This window comes from Pseudophryne corroboree, chromosome 6 (assembly GCF_028390025.1).
Source record: "Pseudophryne corroboree isolate aPseCor3 chromosome 6, aPseCor3.hap2, whole genome shotgun sequence".
Taxonomy (NCBI): Eukaryota; Metazoa; Chordata; class Amphibia; order Anura; family Myobatrachidae; genus Pseudophryne; species Pseudophryne corroboree.
The window spans coordinates 268389039-268410623 of NC_086449.1; the positions used below are offsets into that span (position 1 = coordinate 268389039).

General features: G+C 45.4%; 1 protein-coding gene across 2 annotated transcripts in view; it reads right to left on the reverse strand.

Annotated features, from left to right (window-relative positions):
- The window catches only part of SPPL2A (signal peptide peptidase like 2A), a 133459-nt gene extending 113133 nt beyond the window's left edge, over positions 1-20326 (reverse strand). The window contains exons 1-2 of one of the 2 annotated variants that reach the window (XM_063926004.1): positions 19928-20326; positions 3216-3332 (exon numbers count right to left, since the gene is read on the reverse strand). In XM_063926004.1, coding sequence (XP_063782074.1) covers positions 3216-3332; positions 19928-19987 — 177 coding nt within the window. In that variant the 5' untranslated portion in view covers positions 19988-20326. The remainder of the gene's footprint in view (positions 1-3215; positions 3333-19927) is intronic. The other variant, XM_063926003.1, reaches the window with a different exon arrangement.
- Between the last annotated feature and the right edge of the window lie 1259 nt (positions 20327-21585).

A 21585-nucleotide genomic window follows, 5' to 3' on the forward strand; every position in this document is an offset into this window, starting at 1 on the left:
CACAAGATTATATTTCAACATTATATAAGAAAAAACATACTTTAACGTTTCATCCTGGCCATAGGACAGGTACTTTCTTAACATTTTTCAGTAAAAGACAAATGGCAAATAGGATGTCAATTTGGTTAGATAGTGTTACCATATTTAGATACAGCCAAGTTCCTTGGAACATTTTGCTATATAGGGGTACATGCAATTGCGGTCGAATTCCCGAAATTGTCGAATTTCGGGTATTTTTCGCCAAAAAATAATAATTTGTCAATGCAATTCAGTGCTTTCCGTCAAAAAAACGGACTTTCAAAATTCGACTTTTTGAAATTCGACTTTTTGCAAATTCGACTTTTCTGCAATGATACAAGTGCTGCAATTCGACAAAAGCATATTCAATTCAAGTTTGGAAATTCGACAGCAGTGCTTTTAGACAGCAAATTCGTCATTTTCAATCCGCCACACTTTAGAGGGTGAAACCAATAAAAAAAATGTAAAACATGTTTTTTTTGTGGGGTTTTTTCATGGTAATATCAGATCTATTTATATTAGAAGGGATTAGGTACTTGGTTTGTCTTTTTTGGAGGCACAAGTATTATTTATATATTTTTAAAAATATTTTTTTTATTTTTTTTTATAGATGGAATGGTGAAATCCCTGAAAAAAATGGCGTGGGGTCCCCCCTCCAAAGCATAACCAGCCTCGGGCTCTTCGAGCTGGTCCTGGTTCTAAAAATGCGGGGAAAAAATTGACAGGGGATCCCCCGTATTTTTAAAACCAGCATCGGGCTCTGCGCCTGGTGCTGGTGCAAAAAATACGGGGGACAAAACGAGTAGGGGTCCCCCGTATTTTTTACACCAGCATCGGGCTCCACTAGCTGGACAGATAATGCCACAGCCGGGGGTCACTTTTATACAGTGCCCTGCGGCCGTGGCATTAAATATCCAACTAGTCACCCCTGGCCGGGGTACCCTGGGGGAGTGGGGACCCCTTCAATCAAGGGGTCCCCCCCACCCAGCCACCCAAGGGCCAGGGGTGAAGCCCGAGGTTGTCCCCCCCATCCAAGGGCTGCGGATGGGAGGCTGATAGCCTTGGTAAAATGTCAAGAATATTGTTTTTTCCAGAAGAACTACAAGTCCCAGCAAGCCTCCCCCGCAAGCTGGTACTTGGAGAACCACAATTACCAGCATGCGGGAGAAAACCGGGCCCGCTGGTACCTGTAGTTCTACTGGAAAAAAAATACCCAAATAAAAACAGGACACACACACCGTGACAGTAAAACTTTATTTCATACGTCGACACACACATACTTACCTATGTTCACACGCCGACATCGGTCCTCTTCTCCATGTAGAATCCACGGATACCTGAAAAGAAAAGATCAATATACTCACCTCAGCCAGGGTCCAGAGATAAATCCACGTACTTGTTAAAAAAAACAAACCGGACACCCGTACCATGCCGGACTGAAAGGGGTCCCATGCTTACACATGGGACCCCTTACCCCGAATGCAGAGAGACCTCTCAGAGTGACAGCTGTCACAGAAAGGTCTCTAAAGCCAATCAGGAAGCGCAACTGGCTGTGCGCTGTCTGAACTCAGACAGCGCATCGCACAGCTCCGTCCATTACTTTCAATGGTGGGAACTTAGCGGCTAGCGGTGAGGTCACCCGCCGGTCAGCGGCTGACCGCGGGTAACCCCCGCAGACGGCAAAGTTCTCACCATTGAAAGTAATGGAGAGGCTTTGCGATGCGCTGTCTGACAGCTCAGACAGCGCACAGCCAATCAGGTGAGCGCCATGGAAGTAGCGCTTCCTGATTGGCTGAAGGGACTTCAGTGACAGGAGTCACGTGGTGTCCCGGCATTCGGGGAAAGGGGTCTGATGTGAAAGCATGGGACCCCTTTCAGTCCGGCATGGCACGGGTGTTCGTTTTTTTTTTTTAACAAGTACGTGGATGTATCTCTGGACGTGGATGTACCTCTGGACGCTGGAAGGTGAGTATAATTTTTTTCACAGGTACCCTCGGATCGTCGGAGACCGTGGCAGTCTGCGTGTCAACATAGGTAAGTATGTGTGTGTCGGCAGTGTGTAATAAAGTTTTACTGTCACTGTGTCTGTGTACTGTTTTTATTTGGGTATTTTTTTCCAGTAGAACTACAGGTACCAGCGGGCCCGGTTTTCTCCCACATGCTGGTACTTGTGGTTCTCCAAGTACCAGCTTGCGGGGGAGGCTTGCTGGGACTTGTAGTACTGCTGGAAAAAACAATATTCTTGTCATTTTACTCAAGGCTATCAGCCTCCCATCCGCAGCCATTGGATGGGGGGGACAGCCTCGGGCTTCACCCCTGGCCCTTGGGTGGCTGGGGGGGGGACCCCTTGATTGAAGGGGTCCCCACTCCCCCAGGGTACCCCGACCAGGGGTGACTAGTTGGATATTTAATGCCACGGCCGCAGGGCACTGTATAAAAGTGACCCCCGGCTGTGGCATTATCTGTCCAGCTAGTGGAGCCCGATGCTGGTGTAAAAAATACGGGGGACCCCTACTCTTTTTGTCCCCCGTATTTTTTGCACCAGCACCAGGCGCAGAGCCCGGTGCTGGTTTTAAAAATACGGGGGATCCCTGGCCCAATTTTTCCCCGCATTTTTAGAACCAGGACCAGCTCGAAGAGCCCGAGGCTGGTTATGCTTTGAAGGGGGGACCCCACGCCATTTTTTTTACGTTTTTTTCCCGTTTTTTAAAATCGCGGCAAAATCCGGCAAATCGGCCGTTTTTCGCCCGCGGAACTGTCGAATCCGTTTTTCATTGAATATGGTGATTTCCGGCAGCCACCTGCCGGAATTCACCTGTCGAATTGTGTTGAATTAAAAAACGGCGATAATTTGCCGCGATTCGCCGTGAATTGCATATACCCCATAATGTACTATTCTGCTACAGGCACATTTTATGATAATGCATTGTGACTACAGTGAAGCCATTTTGATAAGCTATTAAAGCTAAATGATTCATGTATATTTCTTTAATCCCTTTCCATGAAAGCCTTTTTTTCCCATATCAGATGCATTTGAAGCTTTTCTAGTTACAACAACAACAATAATAATAATAATAATAATAATAATAATAATAATAACATGAATTGAGGAATTTGAATAAAATAATCTTCAAAGAAATCTACTTTTGAGAAATGGAAATGTCAAAAAAAGTGTCAACTATGACAAACCAACTCACCGCATTGGTATAGGTTGTTGGAAGTGTTGTCCACGTAGAGTTGTATGTAATACAATAATCCTTTGCAGAAGAACCATCATCATTAATTGCACGCAGTATTCCAAGAGTTGCACGTATCTGCAAGATAGTACAGCTTTGCGTTTACACTAAGCATATACTCCGTTAACTAGTGATTATTTGCCTATGAAATAGAGAAAAGAACTAAAGAAACATCTGCCTTGAGAAGTCATCTAAGCACAATGTAAGGAAGAAACAAGTCACACTAAAACATGGCCTCTAGAAAGGTGATGGCCCCCCAAGTCTTCATTTTTAGTCCCCAACTGCATCCCGCTTTATTGTCAGATATGTTAGTTATAGCTTGTAAAAATTATTTAAAGATGTTGATATGTCACAATAGGTGCTTATTTTAATAAATATAATGGGGCAGATGTATTAAGCCCTCCTGGAGAAGTGATAAAGAAGATGATAACGCACCAGCCAGGCAGCTCCAATATGTAAATGTACAGTTAGGAGCCGATTGGCTGGTGCGTTATCACCTTGCACTTATCACTTCTCCGGACTTAATGTATCTGCCCCATTGTTTTACCTTATTAGAGGGCGAGTTATCAAATCTTGGAGAAGTTGCCTATACCAGCCATTCAGCTTTTCTAGCACAGCCTGTAAAATGGAAGCGTATTGGTTGGTATGGGCAATATCTCCAAGAGTGATAAACCTCTCCTTCAGTGAGATATAGGGGAAATTCAATTAGCTGCAGTAGATTACCACGGTGTTATTGATCCTCCAGGGCTTCCAATTAGCATCGAAACCAGCAGTTATTGAGGATTTTTTTCACCTGCCTCAACGAGTTGAAAAAAACCCTGATAACACGGGGGTTAATGAGTGCTGCAACTGTATTAATGCAGGAATCCATTAACTCTTCACAGATTCTGCACATTAACACTGTACTGTAACAAGAGTCAACAAGGCTATCAGGGTAATTCAGGAGTCTAATAATCCCAGGCATCAGCGCCTGAGGCCACATCCTGATTTCCCTGCGATAATTTACCATGAGTAAGTAAATTCCCCCTAAAGGAAACGTGGCCTTTTTATAGGTTAGAGGGCTGACTATGCGGCCCCTGACGTGTATCAAGTTGCCTATCAATTCTTTAAATGTAAAAGTACAAAGGATATAACTCCTGACAAGGAGACTTCCAGATACTAAATGAATCAATCCATAAAAGCGTAGACAAGTAGTTTAAGAAAAAGTATGCATTACAAGCCTTGTTTAACAAGATGTAGATATCCCAACCCGGTTCTATCAAGGGTTTGTTTGTTTTGTTCTGTTTGTAATACACATGTGCTGTGTATAAAAGAAAAAAATAGCTTGCAAACAATGGCCCTATCAGGCTATCCAATTACAGCTTGTTTTTACTGTGCAGTAAATCACCCGTTATTGGGGGATAATGGGTTCCATGATAAGTTCGCAGACCCATGTGTTACCGCCCGAAAACGTGTCTCCTAGGGCTGGTTATTAGCATGCTAATAAGATAGCCCAAGGGGAATGCATTAGCTGTGGTAAATCAACGCAGCTAATAGAATGCCACCCTATGGGGTATATTCAATAAGAGTCAGGTCCATTCCGACATGCAGTTGTCGGAATGAACCCGACAACCCCTATTCAAAAGAGCGGACAAATTCGACTGTCGGATTTGGCCGTTCCCTGTTTCCTGACCTGCTGCTGCTGTCAGCGCCGGAGGTGAGGAGATGTCTGTGGCGCCAGGGGGGAGGGGAGCAGCGGAGGAGACGGAGCGGACGGGGGAGGAGAGGAGAAGATGGGGAGCAGCAGCGGAGGCTCACGGCTGCATCCACCCGGCTCCAGCAAGCAGGACGTCGCTTGCTAGAGCCGGGTGGACGCTGCCGCTGGGTCCCTACCCTCCCTGCTGCTCCTCGTCTCCTGCTCTCAGCTCACTTATCTCAATCCGATTTTTTTTAAAGTCGGATTGAGATTGTCAAAAACAGGGCTAAAACCTGTCGGGTTTGGTCCCGCTTCTGACAATGCACGCTGATCGGCGGCTGAAGCCACCGATCAGCGTACATTCCGACAAGTCGGGTTTCCAGACTTGTCGGGATAAACGGGGCCGTAATGAATAGGTCGGAACCCCTTCCGACTTAAAACTGTCGGAAGCTGCTGTCTTCCCCAAGTCTGACACAAGTGGAAATACGGATGGATCTCTTGGATATATGCAATTGGGTGCAGACTGATCTGTCGATGGAGCTTTCTTTCAATGAAATGGGACAAGAAAAAGAAAATTTCTTGTAATAATTAACAAGTGTGAACTGCTAGGTCATTGATTACCAATTAAGATATGCTACATGAAGGGTCAAGTTCCTTGCTTGGTTGTTAAAACTGCTTATGATCTTACATTTTCGTTCAAAGGGTAAAGTTGTTTTATGCATTAAACACATACATACATAGATGTAATGTAAAATAGTAAGCCCTTTAAATGTTTGTTTCTACAAAGCAAGACATTAACAAATAACCTCACAAAGACCGAAAATGTGATCTGTTGTGACAAACATTATTTAATTATATTAAAACAAATAATATTTTACAAAAAAACACATATACACTCTTTGTACATGGCTGAAAATCATAGAAGTCAGAGACACTAAAGGTGCATACAGTGGGCGTTTTTGCCCAGCGTGTATGCACAGCAATGATCGTGAACATCGCTGGCAGGAAAAAAGCTCAGTGCATACACACTGGGGGGTAAAGCACTTTCGACAGTAACAGACTGTGGAAAGTGCTTCACTCGGCTGTTCAAACAGCCGAACGCGCAGTGGAAGCCAGCGATGATGTGGGAGCGCGCATCAGCGCTCACCGCCCGGCCATACACACTGGCAGTTTGAGTTCAAAGTAGCTCAAAACGCCAAATGTGAGCTACTTTGAGCTCAAAATCAGCTAGTGTGTATGGGCCTTAAGACAATACATTACACATCTTAGAGGTGGAAATCCCTTTTCAAAGCAGGAATTTCATTTTTCCATTTCTGTGAGGAAGTATTTCATAATGTATATGTATGTGTATGTCCCAGCATGATAACCTGTATGTCAGGGGGAGATGTATTAAGCTGTGAAAAGAGTGGAGAAGTTGACCAATTAAGAAGTTGCCCATAGCAACCAATCAGCTTTGAAGTAGCATTTATCAGGTACATTCTGTAGGAAAAAATAAGAATTTACTCACCGGTAATTCTATTTCTCGTAGTCCGTAGTGGATGCTGGGTACTCCGTAAGGACCATGGGGAATAGACGGGCTCCGCAGGAGACTGGGCACTCTTTAAAGAAAGATTAGGTACTACATCTGGTGTGCACTGGCTCCTCCCTCTATGCCCCTCCTCCAGACCTCAGTTAGGGAAACTGTGCCCGGAAGAGCTGACAATACTAGGAAAGGATTTGGAATCCAGGGTAAGACTCATACCAGCCACACCAATCACACCGTACAACTTGTGATAACTATACCCAGTTAACAGTATGAACAAAAACTGAGCCTCATTCAACAGATGGCTCAGAACAATAACCCTATAGTTAAGCAATAACTATATACAAGTATTGCAGAAGTCCGCACTTGGGACGGGCTCCCAGCATCCACTACGGACTACGAGAAATAGAATTACCGGTGAGTAAATTCTTATTTTCTCTGACGTCCTAGTGGATGCTGGGTACTCCGTAAGGACCATGGGGATTATACCAAAGCTCCCAAACGGGCGGGAGAGTGCGGATGACTCTGCAGCACCGAATGAGCAAACTCAAGGTCCTCCTCAGCCAGGGTTTCAAACTTGAAGAATTTTGCAAACGTGTTTGATCCCGACCAGGTAGCAGCTCGGCAAAGTTGTAAAGCCAAGACCCCTCGGGCAGCCGCCCAAGAAGAGCCCACCTTCCTCGTGGAATGGGCTTTTACCGATTCAGGATGCGGCAGTCCAGCCGCAGAATGTGCTAGTTGAATCGTGCTACAGATCCAGCGAGCAATAGTCTGCTTAGAAGCAGGAGCACCCAGCTTGTTGGGTGCATGCAGGATAAACAGCGAGTCAGTTTTTCTGACTCTAGCCGTCCTGGAAACATAGATTTTTAGGGCCCGGACTACGTCCATCAACTTGGAATCCTCCAAGTCCCGAGTAGCCGCAGGCACAAACAATAGGTTGGTTCAAATGAAACGCTGATACCACCTTAGGGAGAAATTGGGAACGAGTCCTCAATTCTGCCCTGTCCATATGGAAGATCAGATAAGGGCTTTTACATGACAAAGCCGCCAATTCTGACACACGCCTAGCCGAAGCCAAGGCCAAAAGCATGACCATTTTCCACGTGAGATACTTCAACTCCACGGTCTGAAGTGGCTCAAACCAATGTGATTTTAGGAAATCCAACACTATGTTGAGATCCCACGGTGCCACTGGAGGCACAAAAGGGGGCTGAATATGCAGCACTCCCTTAACAAACGTCTGAACTTCAGGCAGTGAAGCCAGTTCTTTTTGAAAGAAAATAGACAGGGCCGAAATCTGGACTTTTATGGATCCCAATTTTAGGCCCATAGTCACTCCTGACTGTAGGAAGTGCAGAAATCGACCCAGCTGAAATTCCTCTGTTGGGGCCTTCATAGCCTCACACCAAGCAACATATTTTCGCCATATGCGGTGATAATGTTTTGCTGTCACATCCTTCCTAGCTTTTATCAGCGTAGGAATGACTTCAACCGGAATGCCCTTTTCCATCAGGATCCGGCGTTCAACCGCCATGCCGTCAAACGCAGCCGCGGTAAGTCTTGGAACAGACAGGGCCCCTGCTGTAGCAGGTCCTGTCGGAGCGGCAGAGGCCAAGGGTCCTCTGAGATCATTTCTTGTAGTTCCGGGTACTTGTAGTTCTTCTTGGCCAATCCGGAACGATGAGTATAGTTCTTACTCCTCTCTTTCTTTCTTATTATCCTCAGTACCTTTGGTATGAGAGGAAGGAACACATAAACCGACTGGTACACCCACGGTGTCACTAGAGCGTCCACAGCTATCGCCTGAGGGTCCCTTGACCTGGCGCAATATCTTTTTAGCTTTTTGTTGAGGCGGGACGCCATCATGTCCACCTGTGGCCTTTCCCAACGATTTACAATCAGCTGGAAGACTTCTGGATGAAGTCCCCACTCTCCCGGGTGGAGGTCGTGCCTGCTGAGGAAGTCTGCTTCCCAGTTGTCCACTCCCGGAATGAACACTGCTGACAGTGCTATCACGTGATTTTCCGCCCATCAGAGAATCCTTGTGGCTTCTGCCATCGCCGTCCTGCTTCTTGTACCGCCCTGTCGGTTTACATGGGCCACCGCCGTGATGTTGTCTGACTGAATCAGCACCGGCTGGTTTTGAAGCAGGGGTTTTGCTTGACTTAAGGCACTGTAAATGGCCCTTAGTTCCAGAATATTTATGTGTAGGGAAGTCTCCTGACTCGACCATTGTCCTTGGAAGTTTCTTCCCTGAGTGACTGCCCCCCAACCTCGAAGGCTTGCATCCGTGGTCACCAGGACCCAGTCCTGAATGCCGAATCTGCGGCCCTCGAGAAGATGAGCACTCTGCAGCCACCACAGCTGAGACACCCTGGCCCTTGGGGACAGGGTGATCAACCGATGCATCTGAAGATGCGATCCGGACCACTTGTCTAACAGATCCCACTGAAAGATCCTTGCATGGAACCTGCCGAAGGGAATTGCTTCGTAAGAAGCTACCATCTTTCCCAGGACTCGCGTGCAGTGATGCACCGACACCTGTTTTGGTTTCAGGAGGTCTCTGACCAGAGATGACAACTCCTTGGCCTTCTCCTCCGGGAGAAACACCTTCTTCTGTTCTGTGTCCAGAATCATACCCAAGAACAGCAGACGCGTCGTAGGAACCAGCTGCGACTTTGGGATATTCAGAATCCAGCCGTGCTGTTGTAGCACTTCCTGAGATAGCGCTACTCCGACCAACAACTGCTCCATGGACCTCGCCTTCATAAGGAGATCGTCCAAGTATGGGATAATTATAACTCCCTTCCTTCGAAGGAGTATCATCATTTCGGCCATTACCTTGGCAAATACCCTCGGTGCCGTGGACAGACCAAACGGCAACGTCTGGAATTGGTAATGGCAGTCCTGTACCACAAATCGGAGGTACTCCTGGTGAGGTGGGTAAATGGGGACATGTAGGTAAGCATCCTTGATGTCCAGTGATACCATAAAATCCCCCTCTTCCAGGCTTGCAAAAACCGCCCTGGGGTGATTCCATTTTGAACTTGAACTTCCTTATATAAGTGTTCAAGGATTTCAAATTTAGAATGGGTCTCACCGAACCGTCTGGTTTCGGTACCACAAACATTGTGGAATAGTAACCCCGTCCCTGTTGAAGGAGGGTAACTTTGATTATCACCTGCTGGAGGTACAGCTTGTGAATTGCCGCCAGTACTACCTCCCTTTCCTTGGGAGTGGCTGGCAAGGCTGATTTGAGGTAACGGCGAGGGGGAGACGTCTCGAACTCCAGCTTGTATCCCTGAGATACCACTTGTAGAACCCAGAGATCCACCTGGTCGCTGAAGTTCCGGAGACGGGCCCCCACCGCACCTGGCTCCACCTGTGGAGCCCCAGCGTCATGCGGTGGACTTAGTGGTAGCAGGGGAGGATTTTTGTTCCTGTGAACTGACTGTCTGGTGCAGCTTTTTCCCTCTACCCCTGCCTCTGGGCAGAAAGGACGCGCCTCTGACCCGCTTGCCTTTCTGGGGCCGAAAGGACTGTACTTGATAATACGGTGCCTTCTTAGGCTGTGAGGGAACCTGGGGTAAAAAAGTCGACTTCCCAGCTGTTGCTGTGGACACGAGGTCCGACAGACCGTCCCCAAATAATTCCTCACCCTTATAAGGCAAAACTTCCATGTGCCTTTTAGAATCAGCATCACCTGTCCACTGCCGAGTCCATAATACTCTCCTGGCAGAAATGGACATTGCATTAATTCTAGATGCCAGCCGGCAAATGTCCCTCTGTGCATCCCTCATATATAAGACTACGTCTTTAATAAGCTCTATGGTTAGCAAAATAGTATCCCTGTCAAGGGAATCAATGTTATCTGACAGGGAATCAGACCATGCTGCTGCAGCACTACACATCCATGCCGAAGCAATAGCAGGTCGCAGTATAGTACCTGAGTGTGTATACACAGACTTCAGGATAGCCTCCTGCTTTCTATCTGCAGGCTCCTTTAAGGCGGCCGTATCCTGAGACGGCAGTGCCACCTTTTTTGATAAGCGTGTGAGCGCCTTGTCCACCCTAGGGGATGTCTCCCAGCGTAACCTATCCGTTGGCGGGAAAGGGTACGCCATTAGTAACCGCTTAGAAATCACTAATTTCTTATCCGGGGAACACCACGCTTCTTCACACAATTCATTTAACTCATCAGATGGGGGAAAAGTTACTGGCTGCTTTTTCTCCCCAAACATAATACCCTTTTTTGTGGTAACCGGGTTAATGTCAGAAATGTGCAACACATTTTTCATTGCCGTAATCATGATTCGGATGGCCCTTGTGGATTGTACATTTGTCTCATCCTCGTCGACACTGCAGTCAGACTCCGTGTCGACATCTGTGTCTGCCATCTGAGGTAGCGGGCGTTTTTGAGCCCCTGATGGCCTCTGAGACGCTTGGGCAGGCGCGGGCTGAGACGCCGGCTGTCCCAAAGCTGTTAAGTCATCGAACCTTTTATGCAAGGAGTTGACACTGTCGGTTAATACCTTCCACATATCCATCCACTCTGGTGTCGGCCCCGCAGGGGGCGACATCACAACTAACGGCTCCTGCTCCGCCTCCACGTAAGCGTCCTCATCAAACATGTCGACACAGCCGTACCGACACACCGCACACACACACAGGGAATGCTCTGACTGAGGACAGGACCCCACAAAGTCCTTTGGGGAGACAGAGAGAGAGTATGCCAGCACACACCAGAGCGCTATATAACAGAGGGATTTACACTATACTAAGTGAATTTTTCCCCCAATAGCTGCTTATTATCACAATTCTGCGCCTAAATTTATGTGCCCCCCTCTCTTTTTTACCCTTTCCGTAGTGTATACTGCAGGGGAGAGCCTGGGGAGCGTCCTTCCAGCGGAGCTGTGAAGAAAAAAATGGCGCTGGCTGTGCTGAGGGAGATAGCCCCGCCCCTTCAGCGGCGGGCTTCTACCGCTTTTTTAATAAAAATTATGGCGGGGGATTGGGCACATATATAGTTTAAAACTGTATTATGTGCTTTTTGCCAAGAAGGTATACATATTGCAGCCCAGGCCCCCCCCCCCCAGCGCCCTGCACCCACCAGTGACCGGAGTGTGTGGTGTTCTGTGGGAGCAATGGCGCACAGCTGCAGTGCTGTGCGCTACCTTATTGAAGACCGGAGTCTTCAGCCGCCGATTTTCTCCCGGAATCTTCCGTCTTCTGGCTCTGCAAGGGGGACGGCGGCGCGGCTCCGGGAACGGACGATCGAGGTCGGGCCCTGTGTTCGATCCCTCTGGAGCTAATGGTGTCCAGTAGCCTTAGAAGCAGAAGCTAGCTGCAAGCAGGTAGGTTTGCTTCTCTCCCCTAAGTCCCACGTAGCAGTGAGTCTGTTGCCAGCAGATCTCACTGAAAATAAAAAACCTAACAAATACTTTCTTTATAGTGAACTCAGGAGAGCCCACTAAGTGCATCCAGCTCTGGCTGGGCACAGATTCTAACGGAGGTCTGGAGGAGGGGCATAGAGGGAGGAGCCAGTGCACACCAGATGTAGTACCTAATCTTTCTTTAAAGAGTGCCCAGTCTCCTGCGGAGCCCGTCTATTCCCCATGGTCCTTATGGAGTACCCAGCATCCACTAGGACGTTAGAGAAATAAACAAGCTGATTGGTTTACGTCTTCATTCTTTTTACTGCTTGATACATGAGAGCGATGTCGGGATTCCGGCATCAGCGTTTTGACTGCCAGCATCCCAAACACCTGGAAGCCGATTACATTCCCTGCAGAAGACCAGATCCAGACAGGCTGGAGGAAGAAGACATTGGAAGGTGAAGAATTAAAAAATAATTAACCTATCTGGAAACTTCCAATTGCTTATTCATTAGGGGAGGGACGGGTGCCAGAGCAAATCCCAATGATTTTTCCTATAAATAAATTTTTTAGGAGCAATCAGACTTGCTCTTGGGGGTGCAGCGATTTCTATCCTCCTTTTCTCTCTTTCAATTGAATAGGAAAACTCCACGGCTGCGGGGAAAAATCCTGCACCACAGGGTTTTACAGAATTGAGCGCACAATTAAATATGGCCCGTAATATACATGTCCTTCAAGAATTGCAAAATAAACTGGACTCTTGTTTTTTGAAGCATAGATACCTAGTTGCTGTTTATTTATATGGCGCCACAAGAATTTGCAGCGCATAAAAAAAGTACATAAACATAACTGTATCATAGGCTAAATCTATATAAAAAGCAAAATAATGGTTTATAAAATTAATCTGGCTGCAAATGTAAACAAAAATGTAACAAGGGGGCAGATGTATTATCCTGGAGAAGGGATAAAGAAGTGATAAACTAGTGATCAGTGCAAGGCGATAAACACACCAGCCAGTAAGCTCTTAACTGTCATTTTTCAAATCCGTAATGATTGGCTGGTGCGTTGGGCTTATCACTTCTTTGGGGGCTATGTATTAAGAAGTGATAAAAGTGGAGAAGTGAGCCAGTGGAGAAGTTGCCCATGGCAACCAATCAGCTGCTCTGTATACTTTTACGGTATGAAAATTATAAAAGCATACTGGTTGCCATTGGCAACTTCTCCACTGGCTAACTTCTGCACTTTATCACTGCTTAGTACATTTCCCCCTGAATCCCTTCTCCAGGTAAATATATCAGCCAGCCTATCCTTTATTGAGGATGCCTGTGGTCAGTTAATTCCAATACTGCATTCATTAAACTGCACATTTCCTCACTGGCTGGATGTTACAGAAGCTTCTTAAAAGTAATAGACATGGTAGACTGACACTTGTAAGAACATAATCCAGAGGCTTTGCTAATATACCTTAGTAATCACTACGTGTCAGTATACAGTTTCATGACCTTTAATAAAGGGTTAACTCTGACAGTTTATGGACAGGTGAAACATGACAATGACAGTATAAAAAAAATTTTTACCAACAATTTTAGTTTTATTAGTAGAAATAGTACAAATACAAAAAGCGATAGGCACCCGAACAAAATTGGCGGCACAATATGATCACAAAATCACAGTACAGAAAGAGAAGCAATCAATAACATCTGTTTCTTCACAGTAAGTACAGTAATATAAAACTGTACAAGGCAGTCATGGGGAGGGGGGGGTTTCAATTGTTTAATCGCGCCCAATCTTCCGTCTAAAGTGACGGGAGATCGCAGGGAGATATTTAATCGTTGCCCATTTTAGTGCCCATCAGTTGGGTTTAGCCATGTAAAGCAGCAAAACACAACTAAAGGAATGGGTGTTACACGAAAAGTCCCATTTGGGCACCCAAACAGGTCACTTTTTCGCATATTTCAGCTTGCCATCACTGGGGGTAACGAGCTGAAATGAAGTTCTCGCACCTGTCGGCAGCAACATTTGAATATCTGTCGGCAGGTGCAGGGACCCGCAATGACATTTGAATCTCGCCCATAAACATGCAAGAACATTAATATGACGTTTAAAACTGGACCGTTACGTTAATTGTCCATAGCTTCCTGAGGAAGCTGGGCACTACCAGTGAAACGCGTTGAGCTTTCTCTACACCACCAGGACTTTGGTAATTATTTCTGGCACTATTGGGATCCTTTTCGCACTATGGACAATTAACGTAACAGTTCGGTTTTAAACGTCATTATATTAATGTAAGGACCCTTGCTTAACACCTTATGGAGATCACTGTGTTGTGAACTGCTACAAATTTGCTATTGAACTACCCCACTTGCACTGAAAGGACCACTGCTAAACAACCTTTTATGGGGAACATCTTCTCATAGCAAGCAGATCCTTTATACTGAATTGGAATCTATCAGAAATACAACACTATCTGCCAAATAGTATCTTCATTGAATGCAATATCTCGATTCTGTTAAAATCCCTGCCAGATAAATCCAGCAGTATCCTGGGTGGTATATATTAATTTAATCTTATTTTTTATTTCATTTATATGGGATTTTATATATATACATTTTTACAAATGATTATACTTTATAAACAAATGTGTTGATTGTAACAAACCGTTTTTTATATAATTCTTACAGCCAGCGCTGGTTTCATTATTATTTTTGCTCTTTATATATCTTGGAGTTATTGACCATCCCCATATCAGCTGCTGCTGACAGCGCACTTGTAAACATTCTTCTCATATTATGGAAAAAGCAAGAGTGAGAGTGCCAACATTTTAGGCAGGCACACGACTCGCCAAACAGTATACATTTAATGAAACAAGAAAAAGGAGGAAAGGGCTGTATTATCGGTGCACGTAAAGAGGATTGGACCTGGTTATCACATCCCCCTATAATAATTTAAAATTTAACTTTTATTCATATCTATTAGAAATTAGTGTGAGAATTAGTAACACACAAACTAGGAGTATAGGCGAAACATAGAGGTTAAAATATAACAAACAAACATAGAAGTGCAATGGAGTATAATAAAGGTGATTTTGAGATTTAAAAAGTGTGCCCGAGTGTCTATTCTAATGTCTAGATGTATATAATGTATCACTCCCAAATTGGATCTTTATTTAATTATTTGTCCAGTCGATTTCTAAAAGGAGCATTGAAAGGTATGGATATTAGTAATATTAATGTCTTCAATATAGATTGTTGAAAATCAGCTTGAATGTATTGAGATAATCGTAATAATATCCACATGAGACAAGTGTAGGTGATATACTGCCAAGTGTGCAACACTCTGTTATGATACTCAGGTGTACATTTTATTATTGTCCCAAAGAGGGAAACACCTTCTTTATTAGAGACTGTTGACTCATTGAGGCTGTTTAGAGTCAGCTTAAATATAGTCAAAAATTCGCCACAGTATATTATCACATTAAATGTGGACAGTATGTTGTCTAGCGTGTAACACTCTGTCAGGTGTTAACGATATATACCACTCTAATATTCAGATATATGTATCATCTTTATCCCTAGAAGGAAAGCACCTTCTTTATTAGGGACTGTTGACACTTTAAAGCTAGTCAAAATCAGCTCAAGTATATTGAGATATTGATCACTATATGTAATCAGATAGAATCCCAGTAATAAATTGTTAGGTGTATGACACTCTATTGTGATATCCAGATGTTCTCACTATTAGAGCATATAACACTCTATTCTGATCTTAAGGTGTACACACTATTATTATCCCTAGAAGGAAGACGCCTTTTTTATCTGGGACTGGTGACACCTTCAGATTATTCAGAGTCAGATTTGAGTGTATTAAATTGTCATCACAATATGCTGTATGGGTGATAAAGTGTCATATATTTGACAATTTGTTATAATATTCTGGTGTACACTATTATTGTCCCTAGGAGGAAGGCACCTCCATTATTAAGGACTGGTGACACCAGAAAGAGAACTCTTTCATTCTTAGATAGCAATGATATCTTCCCAATAGTATGTATTAAACCAATAGATTATGTATCACCACCCAACGTCTCAATGAATTACTATACAGAACAATCTTTTGATTGACTTTCACTTATAGCATCAATTTCAGATAGAATTTCTATTATTGTGGCTTATACACACCACATGGCATCAGTATATATTTTCTGAGTGGCTTAAACCATTGTATCCCGAATATTTCTGTGTGTTTACTACACAGTGTATTCTGAAACATTTGTTGCAATCATCACTACTAGATTATGTCACAGGTGTCTCATGGCAGTCTTACACTTATCAAATACAGATACAATGTATCTTTTCTTAGCTCTACATAGTTGTCTGTTCTTGTGTCATTTCAGAAAATCTATTTAGCTAGTGCAGTGCTGCTTATTGTTTCACTAAGTCACTTATCTATAGCATAACACTGCAGCTCTTTGTGATTGATAATCATCTGTGTTTATTACAGGGTATATTTATTGCAGTCACCACTGCTAAATTATATCATAGATGTCTCATAACATTCTTAGACTTATCATACTGCATCCCTTCTCAGTTCCACGTAATTATCTAGTATTATTTATGTTGTTTCAAAAAGTCTATTAATTAGTGCAGTGCTGCTCGTTATCTCACTGAGTCACTATCTGTCAACTAGAACTGCAGCTCTCTGTGGTTGATGGTCATCTATCAGCTGCTTTGCACTAGTGCTGTTAGTTTGTCATACATAGATACAATATATTCTCTCAGCTCCACATGAGTATCTATTATTTCTTATATAGTCTATTGGCTAGTGCGGTGCTACTTATTGTCTCACTAAATCACTGTCTGCTAGATAGAGCTACAGCTCTCTATGATTGACAATCATCTTTCAGATGCCTTGCACCAGTACTATAAACTAACACTGCACAAATTGTAGAATTAAAATTGACTAGACATTTTTATCTTAATCATAGAACATAGACATAGAAACACGCGGACACACGCTGCCCACACGCGTGTTCCGCCGTTACATTTAATGAAACAATGAAGACCTGTATCCAACACGGAATACTGACTATGGGTCGGGGCCGGGACTTCACATACACTTACCCCTTTCACACCGCTGTCGGGACCGGTGTTGAGTCTGCTCACACAGGATGCTTGGAGAGTACGTAACCTCCAAACGCTCCTGATCCAGCCAACCAGCAGCCTTTTAGTCATGATACGGGACTGCCTTTCACACTGCAGCCAACCGGGTCGGAACTGGGAATAACCCTAGTCACGTCAGTTTGCCCCTGTAATAACCTGGGTTCTCAGCGCTGTGTGAAAGGGGTCTCATTTACAGATCTGTCTTTGCTTCTGTTTTGTATACTATTTCTCTAGTCTCAAGCATTAATAATGATGTAAGCACCTATAACTAGTCTCCTCTACAGAAGTGAGGCTTATTTACAGCCATAGGCTTCCGTGTGATCTCATCACTATCCAATTAGCGGGCCAATCAGTCGGTATATGCAGGAGCGTTAGCTGATAAACGACTTCAAACACTCCTGTAATGGTAAAATCAGGGTAGCGTGTGCTGCACACGCTACCTCGTTCCCGACCTGCCAATCACGCTGAAGAGATCAATAGAAAGTACACACTGATCGGTGTATGTGTTCCTGGCTTTATAGTAATCGGGTCAGAAAAAAAAAAAAAAAATGGACTTACCGTATATACTCAAGTATAAGCCGACCTTTTCAGCACTTTTTTTTGTGCTGAAAAAGCCACCTTGGCTTATACTCGAGTCAGTGCACAGTGACAGGGAATGCAGTGTGACAGGGAGTGCAGTGTGAAGGAGGGACACGGAGCGCACAGCGCGCGGCTCTCCTGTGTCCCTCCTGCATCTCCGGCGGCAGCGGCGGGTCTATTAAAGGAAGTACCCGTTCGTGACCTCTGATCACGAACCGGCACTTCTTTTAATAGACCCGCCGCGGCCGCCGGAGATGCAGGAGGGACACAGGAGAGCCGCGCGCTGTGCGCTCCGTGTCCCTCCTTCAGAAGACAGCGCGGGATCGACGGAGGGGTCAGTAACAGCACTGGGGGAGCATATTTGGCACTTGGGGAGGGAGCATATCTGGCAGCAGCATGAGGGGCATATCTGGCAGCAGCATGAGGGGCACATCTGGCAGCAGCATGAGGGGCACATCTGGCAGCAGCATGAGGGGCACATCTGGCAGCAGCATGAGGGGCACATCTGGCAGCAGCATGAGGGGCACATCTGGCAGCAGCATGAGGGGCACATCTGGCAGCAGCATGAGGGGCACATCTGGCAGCAGCATGAGGGGCACATCTGGCAGCAGCATGAGGGGCACATCTGGCAGCAGCATGAGGGGCACATCTGGCAGCAGCATGAGGGGCATATCTGGCAGCAGCATGAGGGCATATCTGGCAGCAGCATGAGGGCATATCTGGCAGCAGCATGAGGGCATATCTGGCAGCAGCATGAGGGGCACATCTGGCAGCAGCATGAGGGGCACATCTGGCGGCAGCATGAGGGCATATCTGGCGGCAGCATGAGGGCATATCTGGCAGCATGAGGGCATATCTTGCACATCTGACACTGTGGGGCATATTTGGCAGCATGAGGGCATATCTGGCACATCAGGCACTGTGGGGCATATCTGGCAGTATGAGGGCATATCTGGCACTGAGGGGGCATATCTGGCATTGTGGGGGCATATCTGGCAGTATGAGGGCATATCTGGCACTGTGGGGGCATATCTGGCAGTATGAGGGCATATCTGGCACTGTGGGGGCATATCTGGCACTGAGGGCTGTGTACGGCTAGAGCTGCATTTCCCACCCTAGGCTTATACTCGAGTCAATAAGTTTTCCCAGGTTTTTGTGGTAAAATTAGGTGCCTCGGCTTATATTCGGGTCGACTTATACTCGAGTATATACGGTACATAGGGAATTACCACTAAGTACAGAATGGAATTTTAGGTTAAAAAAAAAAAAAAGTCCAAACTTTCCACTTTCCTTATACACATAGCAAAACATCTTTTATGCCAGAACATAAAACTTTCACTTTCATTTTAGAATGAAGAGATTACTTACAATGACTGTCTTACAAATGAACTTCATTTAATTTAGAGTGTTAATGGTCATATGAAGATTGTAATTTCTGAGGTATAAGGGTGCAATGGTGTAGACATGGGCCCATGACTTCTTTGAACTGTATAGCAGTCCTTTCATAAGCCCTTCCTGCACCCATGAGAGGGATGCAAGGTGGGACATGTAAATAACCATAGTGCCATCCTAAGATAGCACTGTATTTTTCTTGACCAGCGTCAAAAAGCTGAGGTTTTACGCACTAAGCAGCTGACTACAGTTGGGCATAACTGGAAATATCTCTGACCACGGAATGCCTTTTTCTTCCATATTGAAATGAGAAAATAACCCCCTTTAAAAAAAAAAAAAAAAACGCTGAAAAATGGGGTTATTACCACTTCATACATTTAAACCATAGACCTAAAAGTAAGTAATTAGGAAGGTATGGTGAGAAGTTAATAATGTTGGATTACTGTACAAGAGTTCATTATATTGGGGGGGTAGAAAGAAATTGGTAAGAGGTTAATTATGATGAGGAAGAAGAAAACAAGGAGGAGGATGAACGACATGTGAGGGTATGAGAATGTAGGGTAAAGGGGATGTAGAGGAATCTGGGGAGGGTGGTGAATAACAGTGATGATTTTATTTTAGACAAAAGTTATAGGGAATGGAATTTCAGCGGTAGATGTTATTGATGTAAGAGTTCCAGTGCTCGCTCTCTCTATATATATTTATTATATATATTTGTAATAATTTGGTGAAATCAATATTGGCACAGGCTTCAACTTCCACTATATACACAACCCCTCACAGGCTGCTTGATGCTGCTCTGTGACTTTCATCAGAGCAATCAGCAATGGATGTCCTGTAAAGCAGACAGACCAGCTGAACTAGAAAACAAGGTCAGCTACTACTGGCAGAGATAGACTAGCAGCCAGCAGCACCCTGCCCAGTGCCCACTGCTGTGCCTCCTACTTGTTGCTGTGACCTGTCATTATTACCTGCTGGGGAAAGTGCAGCAGCAGCAGGCACAGGAGGCTCAGTCGGCTGATCGGGCCCATCGTGCAGCTGTCAATCAGGACAGTCAGCGACACCAGCAGCCGGGTCGAGGTTTCATGTATACACCGCCGCCGTACACAGCTTCTGGAACGGGATTTCCGCTTCTTGCCCGCCCCTTACTCTCTATTGGCAAGCTCAGCAGCTCCGTGCCCGCCTTGTGTCATCACAGTGACTGGATCAGGGATGGCGCTGTGACCGGACGCGGTGATTCTGTCCCGGACGCTGGCGCCTGTGCCTCACTCTCTAGCTCAGCCTCTGCATAGCAACAGGTGACACGACAACAACGCGCGAGGCCGAAACACGCCCACGCTACCGCCGCTTTCCCAGAAAGCACAACGCATGCGCACATGACACATCCTATTGACAGAGCCGCTGCTCCTGCACGGCGCATACGCCAATTTCCTGCACAGTGCACTGGTCCTCATTCTTGGTGGCGTGGATAGTAGAGGAACTATCCCGCTGGCCTAGCTCCTCCCCCTTGCGTCGTAACCCCTCCCCCTTACGGAAAAGGTCCCTTAGCCCACTTGATTCTAGCATCTACCTTCCGAGTTCGCTCGCTAGCTGCTTTTAGCAGCATTGCACACGCTAGGCCGCCGCCCTCTAGGAGTGTATCTTAGCTTAGCAGAATAGCGAACGAAAGATTAGCAGAACTGCTACTAAATAATTCTTTGCAGTTTCTGAGTAGCTCCGGACCTACTCCTAGATTGCGATCAGCTTAGTCCGTTTAGTTCCTAGTTTGACATCACAGACGCCCTGCGTTCGGCCAGCCACTCCCCCGTTTCTGCAGACACTCCCGCGTTTTTCCCTGACACGCCTTCGTTTTTTAGCACATTCCCGGAAAACGCTCAGTTACCACCCAGAAACGCCCCTTTCCTGTCAATCATTCACCGATCAGCAGTGCGACTGAAAAGCGTCGTTCGAACACCAGCAAATCTAAGTTTTGTGTTAAATAACTTAGCGCATTCGCTCTGCGTACCATGCGCAGTTAGCAACAAATCGCAGCATAGCGAAAATCGGCAACGAGCGAACTCGGAATGACCCCCTATATTCTGCTACGCAGTGCTGTCATTCGTTGTTTAGTCAGTTTACAGTCCTGCATTGGCGTTTGAGCTTGTTACCTGAACGGGACAAATTGTTTTAATAATTAAATACAGAGGGAAAGTTTGGTTTATAGATTTTGTTTTAAAATAAATTATAGATAAAACTTTTAAAGTCTGTTCTTTAACCATACCTCCCAACATGACCCTCTCTAGGAGGGACAGAATGCTCTGCTCCTGGACTTCCCTCTTAATGTATGATTGCCATCACCTTTGGTAAAACACCTTTCTCTTACGTCCTAGAGGATGCTGGTGTCCATTTTAGTACCATGGGGTATAGACAGTTCCACAAGAGCCTTCGGCACTTTAAGGCTTTTTAACAGTGTGAACTGGCTCCTCCCTCTATGTCCCTCCTCCAGACCTAAGTTTAGAAAATGTGCCCGGGAGACTGGATGCACACCAGTGAAGCTCTACAGAGTTCTGCTGAAAAAGACTTTGTTAGGTTTTTTATTTTACAGGGAAGCTGTTGCTAACAGCTTCCCTGCTTCGTGGGACTTGGGGGG